Consider the following 9213-nt stretch of genomic DNA (forward strand, 5'->3'; position numbering starts at 1 on the left):
CGCAGGAGCTGAGCCGAGGGCGGGGCGGCTGCGGGCCGGGCGGCGGCGCAGGCGCAGCGGCACTGGGCTCGCCGCGCTGAACGCAGCTATGGAGCAGGGCACCGCCGGACCCCGAGAGGCAGCTGAAACCTGCGCCCCTGGAGCCGCTGGGTCGTCCCGACGCTGGGCTGGAGGCTGTGGCCGGTGAGGAAGCCGAAAGGGCCCGGGAAGAGGGCTCCGAAGCTGACACGGTGAGGAGAAGGGGCGGCGGAGGACTCGAGGCCTGGGTCCGGGCCTAGTGGGCTAGGCTGGGCTGTGCGGGTGGGCTCGGCCTGGGAGGCCCCGGGGTCGCGGGGAGCGGTTGGGCAGCAGAGGCCGCAGGTGCAGCACTGGGTGTGTGTGAGGGGGAGGCTCTTCGTGTAAAGCAGGGGCTGTGGGTGGGGAGCGAACGTCAAGAGCACGGCGACCGACGGGAGGGCTTCGGAGGCGCGGCTGCGGGGCTGCGGGGCTGTGGGGCTGTGGGGCTGTGGGTGCGCGGACCAGTCCTGCCTGGGAGGCTGGAGGAGCGGCAGCTTTCAGTGGTCGCTGCACCTGATGTCTGGTCCAGAAAGTGCATCGCTGATTTTCATGCAGTCTGACAAGGGTTTTACTGGGAAGATGGCTATTTAATGGGGGCACTGTGAGCGATGGACAGCGGTATTCGAGAAGGAAGGGAACGCCAAACTAGAGTGAGCAGCAAGTCGGAGCAATAAAGAGGGGTTGGCTGGGTGCAAACTGAAGAAAGTGCAAGGTTCTAGGTAAGGTGCAGATGAAATATTTTTTGAACTACTTGTTCGGCTCTAATTTCTTTACTTGGGGTAAGGTGTCATTTTCTATTGGAGACTTATCTGAATCCCTTTGGATAATTAGTGATTTTCACTTGTGTGAAAATGTAACATCTTATATTTGTAAGTGATTTCATTCCAAAGTGCCTACACTTGTAATGCAAGGTTTGTAGACCACGTTAAATAGAAGGACTTCAGCAATTCAGTACAGTGCTTCCTGTTAGACCTTCCTGCCCAGTCTCCTTCAGTGTGCACTGCTCATCCAGTCATTTTGTTTCTTCGCACCCCCTCACCCCAACACGTGTTAGTGCTAATATGAAACTGCCTGTTCTTAAGATTAATGGATAAGGAAAAGTCAAAAGTTGTTTGCTAAATGTAACTAGGAAGACTCTTAACTTCAAGTTTAGAGATCAGGTAATTAGAGTCTTAAGTACAGGAGTTGAAGGTTTTGCCTACTTAAGAAAATAACAAGCCATAGTAGCATGAAGACTTTTTTCAATGTACTTTTAAGTTATAAAAATTAATTTTTTAAAGAACAGTTTTAGGGCTGGGGATGTGGCTCAAGCGGTATCGCACTCGCCTGGCACGCGTGCGGCCCAGGTTCGATCCTCAGCACCACATACAAACAAAAATGTTGTATCCGCCGAAAACCAAAAAATAAATATCAAAAACTCTCTCTCTCTCTCTCTCAAAAAAAAAATTAAAAAAAAAATTTAAAGAACAGTTTTAGGTTCACAACAAAGTGGAGAGGGAAATGCAGAGATTTCCCAGTACTCCCTGTCCTCACATATAGCCTGGTGCATTGTGAACACCTTCCATCAGAGGGTACACGGTAACATTGATCATCATCACCCAGTCCATGTTTACAACAGGGTTCACTGTTCATGCTGAGCATTCAAAAAATTTCATGATGACACGTATCCACCATTATAGTATCATACAAACTGTTTTCACTGTGGTGAACAGTTTTTCTATCCTACCTGGTTTTTCCTTTCTCCCCACCCTATTCCTGTTCGGTGACAACTATTTATTTATTCATTTTTTTAATGTTTCTATAATTTTTGCCTTTTCCAGAATGCCCTGTCTTTGTAATCATACAGTACCTAGTCTCTCTGAGACTTCTTTCATACAGTAGTATGAAAGACTGGCTTCTTTCATACAATCGTATGCTTTTAAGGTTCCTTCATGTCTTTTCATTATTTGATAGCTCATTTCTTTTTAGCTCCAAATAATATTCTGTTGTTCAGATGTACCACAGTTTATCCGTCTGTTTATTGAAGGATATCTTGGGACCTTCCAAGTTTGGGCATTTATGAATAAAGCTACTATAAGTACATACATGTGCAGGTTTTGGTGTGGCATTTTCAACTCTGTTAGGTAAATACCTAGGTGTACCATTGCTGTATCATAGGTAAGAATGTAGCCGGGTGCTCATGCCTCTAGTCCCAGCTACTTGGGAGGTTGAGGCAGGAGGACCAACTCAGCAACTTAGTGAGACCCTGTCTCAAAATGAAACATAATGGCTGGGATTGTAGCTCAGTGGTAGACCACTTGACTAGCATGTGTGAGGCACATGGTTTGATTCTCAGCATTGCATATAAATAAATAAAATAAAGGTCCATGAACAAGTTAAAAAAATATGTACATATATATAAAACAAAAACAGTTTAAAAAAATAAAATATAAAAAAGATTGGGGGCTGGGGATGTGGCTCAAGTGGTAGCACGCTCGACTGGCATGCGTGTGGCCCGGGTTCAATCCTCAGCACCACATACAAAACAAACATGTTGTATCCGCCGATAACTAAAAAATAAATATTAAAAAAAAAAAAAAAAGATTGGGAATGTAACTCAGTGGTAAAGTGCCTCTGGGTTCAGTCCTCAGCAGGCCATCCCCCCCCAACAAAAAGATAAGAATTTTTTTATAAGAAAAAAATTACAAACTGTCTTCCAAAGTGCCTGTACCAATTTGTTCTCCCACCAGCAATTAATGAGAGTTCTTCTTGCTACACATCCTTGCTAGCATTTGATATTGTCCGTGTTCTAGATTTAGAACATTTTAATGTGTGTATAGTAGTACCTCTTTGTTTTTTTAATATTTATTTCTTTTAGTTGTACACAATGCCTTTATTTTTATTTATTTATTTTATGTGGTGCTGAGAATCAAACCCAGGGCCTTGCATGCACCAGGCGAGCACTCTACTGCTGATCCACAACCCCAGCCCCTTACTTCTTTGTTTTAATTTGCATTCTCATGACAGATGATGTACAGCATCTTTTCAAATGCTTATTTGCCATCTGTATGACTTATTTGGTGAGATGTCTATTAAGATTGTTTATCCTTTTAGTTTTTGGTGATGAAACCCAGAATGAAGTGTGCCCATTGTTTTAATTACGTTGTTTTATTATGGTTGAATTGGTTTTTGTTTATTTTGTTCTTCAATGTTTTTGTGTATATGGTACTGGGGATTGAACCAAGGGCCTTGAGCATTCTAGGCAGGCTCTCTACCACTGAGCTACATCCCCAACCCTTTTTATTGAGTTTTAATATTAAGTTTACATTTTTTCTTCTCCTAAGATAAAATAATAATTTTAGAATTATTTGTGGAGTAGTCAGGATCTCATTTAAATATGAGAAAAGTGTGTGTATTCTGTAATGCTTAAATAATTAGTAGTAGTTTTTAAATAATTTTTGTGCGGGTTCTCACCTGTGACTTAATTTTTCTATTTTTGTTTAATCATTTTTATTGTGAAGTATGTTAGTAATGCAAACCAGCTTTCACAAAACAATTCTTTTGAAGTCCCCACATGCTCTCCTGGATTACCATCATAGAGGTAACCAGTATTCTGCATCTTGTATTAATAATTCTTTTGCTTTCCTTATAATGTTACCATATTTTTCTCTAAACAGTGCGTTGTTTAGTTTTACCAGATTTTAAATTTTACATAAACAGAACATTTTTTTCAATGGCATCCTTTCTTTGAGGATTCCTCTAAAATGTGGCTTACTTTGTTTATGTTTGTAGCTCTGTAGTATGCCATTTTATAGGTGTTCCACAGTTAATTTATCTCTTCTTATGGACATTGGAATAATGAAATTTTTGGTATTTTAAAAAGTTACTACTACCATGAACTTCCTCCTATATATCGTTTATTGTATTATATCCAAAAGTCTAGTATAAATTTAGGAGTGGAATTGCAGGATTGATTGTAGGGTAAGATGCTCAACCCTAGTAGGTAGTACCAGATTATTTTCCAAAGTGCTTGTACAGTTTATACTCCCATTAGTAGTGCCTGATATCTTTACCAGTGCTTAGTATTTTGAGACTGGGGATTGAACCAAGGGCCTTGAGCATTCTAGGCAGGTTCTCTACCACTGAGCTACATCCCCAACCTTTCTTATTATATTGAGTTTCAATATTAAGTTTACATTGTATCTTCTCCTAAGATAAAATAATAATTTTAGAATTATTTGTGGGGTAGTCAGGATCTCATTTAAATATGAGAAAAACTATAAAATAGTTTTTCAATCTTGTGGTTATTTCTCTCTTTCTGTCTCTGCCTCTATTTTTATGATGCTGGGGATCAAACCCCCTTATTTAGCCCTATGCCTCTTTTTGTATCATGGACACTTAAATTTTGATTATGACAAATTTTTATTAATCATTTTATGAGAAGTTGTCAATATTTAACATAAAATCATAGTATAGAACATAAAGACTATCTGGGTTAACTAAGAAGTGATTATTGGGCTGGGGCTGTGGGACAGTGGGTCAGTGGTAGAGCACTTGCCTAGCATGTGTAAGGCACTGTGTTCAATTCCCAACACCACATATAAATAAATAAATAAAGTCCATTGACAACTAAGAAAATATTTAAAAAAAAAAAAAAAAAGAAGTGATTATGTCACCAGAGAAGGGGTCTGAGGAGGTCCTGAAGAAGGGAGAGGGAGAAGGGGGACCCCAACTCACTCACTTCTGTCAGATGATGATAATGATGATTTTGGTACCAGGGATTGAACTCAGGGGCACTTAACTATTGAGCCACATTGCCAGCCTTTTTTGTATTTTATTTAGAGACAGGATCTCACTGAGTTGCTTAGGGCTTTGCTAAGTTGCTGAGACTGCTTTTGAACTCACAATCTGCCTGCTTTAGCCTCTGAGTGGCTGGGATAATGGGTGTACACTTCTGCTCCTGGCCCCTTTCAGATTCTTGACTTATACTATAGAGAGGAATTTCAGGTTGCATCAAAGGAGGCACAAACTATGAAGATGTGAATTTGGTGTCAACATACCTTATATATAATCAGAGATATGATAAATTATGATATAATGTTGTATTAAGAATTGTAATGCAAAAATAAATAAATAAATAAAATTTTAAAAAAAGAGGCACAAACTTTTTATTTTTTTAAATAACTTTATTTTCTTTATTTATTTTTATGTGGTGCTGAGGATTGAACCCAGTACCTCATATGTGTTAGGCAAGCTCCATAATGCTGAGCTACAATCCTGGTCCCAAAGGAGGCACAAACTTTTAAAGAAAAAAAACAAAACAAAACAAGAAGAAGATTTGTTTAAGAAAGCAAAGAAATTACTTAAGAAAGCAAGCAAGGGAGAAAGAGTATAGGTAATTTAGAGTGAGATGCACATTTGGGGACCTGGGCTCTCTCTAAATAGTGATCATGGGAAGTTCATGTGTATGTGTGACATTATCCTTGTGAGCTCAGATCTCTTAATCATAGAGCACAGGTGGGCCATAGTGGTCTGGTTTTTTCAGGATCTCCAGATTGTTGTCATCCAGTCAGTTATCAATTAATGTTTGGAAATACTCTGATGACAAGTCTCTAACAGTATTTTTCCTAGGCTTCATTTAATCTAAAGAAAGGAAGTTCATGGTAGTAGTAACTTTTTAAAATACCAACAATGTAGTTGACATTAATCATGTGTACTCACAAAAATCTAAAATTCAAGGGCTTTTTAAGAATTTAGGCCTGGTAGAAAACAGACTTGAGGAAAGTTGAGGGTGTTCGTGGAACTTTGTAGATTTAAAGTTAGTTTCTTTTCCTTTCCCTGTTAATTTCCTTTCTACCTATTCTATTTCTTCTCTCTTCCTCAATCATAGGACTGAGGATATAGCTCAGTGGTAGAGAATGAGTTGGCAGACACACACACACACACACACACACACGACAGGTGTATTGGCATACAGCCTGTAATTCCAACTCTTTGGGATTCTGAGATGGGAAAATCTAAAGTTCAAGACCAGCCTGGGTAACTGAGACCTGTCTCAAATAAAAAACACAAAGGGCTGGGGGTGTACCTCAGTGGCATAGCATCCCTGGGTTCAACCCCCATACCACCAAACAAAACCCCCTGAGAACTAAAAGTGATATAAACCAATGTATATCTGAATCTAAACACCACATGGTACCTCATAAATATGTACAAATAGTATGTGTCAATAAAAATTAATACACTAAAAATAAATAACTTAGCTGGACACTGTGGTGACGGCCCAGCAGCTCCGGAGGCTGAGACAGGAGGATTGCGAGTTCAGAGCCAGTCATAGCAAAAAGTGAAGCATTGAACAACTCAGTGAGACTCTGTCTATAAATAAATATAAAAAATAAGACAGGGGGTGTGGCTTAGTGGTTGAGTGCTCCTGAATTTAATCCCTGGTACCCCCCCAAAATAAAAAACTTTAATAATGCATTTTTTATATTTATTTTTTAGTTATAGGTGGGCACAATATCTTTATATTTTATTATTTTATTTTTATGTGGTGATGAGAATCGAACCCAGTGCCTCACACTTGCTAGGTGAGTGCTCTACACTGATCCCCAGCCCTAGCCTCTGCATTTTTTTATTAATTAAATAAAACTGTTTATTTTTGAAAGTACAGAGATGCTATCCTATAAAAGACATTGTACTTATGTATTATTTCCTGACATTTTTGAAAAATGTTTGAAAATATATGTAACAAGAAGCCATCCATTGGTGACCCTAACTTATGGGGGTTCCTAAAATAGCTCTTTAATTTAGTGATTCATAAAGAAGTACAAGCCAGATGGGCATAGTGGTACATATCATTAAGCCACTCCAGAGTCTGAGGACAGAGGTTCAAATTTGAGCTAGCCCCAGCAACTTAGCAAGATTCTGTCTCAAAAAGTAAAAAAAAGACTGGGGATGTAGCTCAGTGGTAAAGTGCCCCTGTGTTCAATCTCTAGTATGGAGAGGGAAGAATAAAAAAACAAACCATAAGACATTTGGACAGAAATTTTATATTATCTGTTTAAACACTCATTTATTCAATCCCCCTTCAAAAAAACCAGAAACTTTAAGGGTTATCTAAACTCTTTCCTCTTTTTCATCCTCTATTCCATTTAATCTGTCTCTAGTTGAGCAGAATTTCAATAGCTTTTTAGCCTTGGGCTATTGTTATTGATAGGACTGTGGGCTGAGTAGAAAAGGGAAGTTGGATTTTTTATTTATGAGGGTTCTGTAGAGTGGGGCTCTACTTTCCACTAAATTCTCAAAATTACCCCCAAAATATAGGAAAGTGAGGAATCAGAAGCTCAGAGAGTAGTTTGGCCAAAGTTAGAAGCTTGTTAGTAGCTTGACTGGAATTAAATTAGTGCTCTTTCCATTAAGCCATTTTGTTTCTTTAAAAAGGAAGGAAGGACAGAGGGAAGGAAGATAAGAAGGAAGGAAACTTTAAATTAGTCTTGTAAGTTGTTCCAGTACTGTGTTTTAAGGTTTTTAGTGTAGTTATGCTTAAGTTGCAATTTAGAGAAGGAAATAGAGGCTATAGAAGATATGTTGATCTATTTACAAAACTTTCTGAGTGTTCAATGGCCAGAAGTTTGCTGTATCAGCCTTATTTTTGACTTTGTAGATTGGACAATCACCATGTTCCAAAGGGTGGTGGAACACTGCCTAGGAGTCATGAGACTTCTGGTCTTCTGTCTCAGCAATCATCATTCTTGAAACTCTGCTGTGGCTTTTTCTGTATTCTTTTCCTTGTGTGAGTCTTAAATCCTTTTCTTTTCCATTGTTTAATTAGAAATCTCCTGTCATTTCCTTTTGTACATTTCCCTGTGAGGAAGAGTACATTTAGTTTTGAAAGTATAGTCAGTTTTACTTAAAATAACTTGGAAAATGGAAAAAATGAGAGGGGAATCAAATCTCTAAGAAAGTAGTAATTAGCTCTAGCAGAAGGGATTGGAAAGAGCAAGGGAATAGGAGAATACTCCTCCAGACTGGAAGATTCCATTGAATTGACAGTTAAGAGGCAGGGTTGGGCTTATGGAATTTGCCAGAGGAGAACCATTGCCTGAGGAATTTGTAAGTGAATTTTTTAAGCCTGCAAGTGCTCATGGAGCACAGTACTTAAAAATTCCAGTGCACAATTAGCACCTTCTCTGACTGATAGCAGAGAACTGAGTAGACCAGAACTATAAATAGGTTTGAGGTATTCTGAGGGTGAGGATAATACAAAAAGAGGGCAGAAAATTTATAGGCATAGTGCTGTAGTTTGGACCCAACATTTTCGGGGTGGGGTTATGTGTTAAATGCTTGTTCCCCAGCCTGTGGCACTACTGGCAGCTGGTGGAGATGGGGCCTAGTGAAATAAAGTTGAGTCATTAAGGACATGCCCTTGAAGGGGATATTGAGATCTTAGCCCTCTTCTTTCTCTTTGCTTTCTTGCTGCTATTACGCAGTTTTGTTCCTTTGTGCACTTTCATCTATGGTGTGCTGCCTTGCTACAGGGACTAGAACTTCCAAAACTGTGAACTAGAAGAAACATTTCCTCTTTTTTTTTTTTTTTTGGTAGTGCTGGGATTGAATCTAGGGCCTTGTGCATGTAAGGTGGACACTACCAACTGAGCTATATCCCCAGCCCCAGAAACCTTTCCTTTTTTTTTTTTTTTTTAATTTTTATTTATATCAGTTGTTGATGGACCTTCATGGTTTTTTTTAATTTATATGTGGTGCTGAGAATCGAACCCAATGCCTTACACATTTGAGGCAAGCGCAGTACCAATGAGCCACAACCCCAGCCCCCCTTTTCTTCTTTTAAGTAACAGAAAGCTCACATGCAGAGTTATAGAATATATCAGTTAAGCAAGCTAAGCAGCAGATGATTAAATCATACTCAGGAAATTTTTATTTTATTGAATTTATTATTTTTTTTCTACCACGGGTTGAATGGTGTTTAATTACTGATCCACATCCACACTTCTTTTTTTTTTTTTTTCCTTGTTTTTTCTTTCATTTTCAGATAAGCTTCTCATTTAGTTGCTTAGGATCCTTTCCTAATGTTGCCTCGAGCTTGGTTTTGAACTTGTGTATCCTCCTGCTTCAGCCTCCCAAGCTGCTGGGAATTATAGGTTGGGTGGCCATCATGCC

At 39.2% G+C, this 9213-nt stretch overlaps 1 protein-coding gene across 1 annotated transcript in view; it reads left to right on the forward strand.

Moving 5' to 3' along the window:
* Positions 1–80: 80 nt before the first annotated feature.
* The window catches only part of LOC125613612 (sorting nexin-4-like), a gene marked incomplete at its 5' end in the record, with an annotated part of 13354 nt that continues 4221 nt past the window's right edge, over positions 81–9213 (forward strand). The window contains one exon of the mRNA XM_048794480.1: positions 81–230. Coding sequence (XP_048650437.1) covers positions 81–230 — 150 coding nt within the window. The remainder of the gene's footprint in view (positions 231–9213) is intronic.

The sequence above is a fragment of the Marmota marmota genome, unplaced genomic scaffold (assembly GCF_001458135.2).
Source record: "Marmota marmota marmota unplaced genomic scaffold, marMar, whole genome shotgun sequence".
In the NCBI taxonomy this organism is placed as follows: Eukaryota; Metazoa; Chordata; class Mammalia; order Rodentia; family Sciuridae; genus Marmota; species Marmota marmota.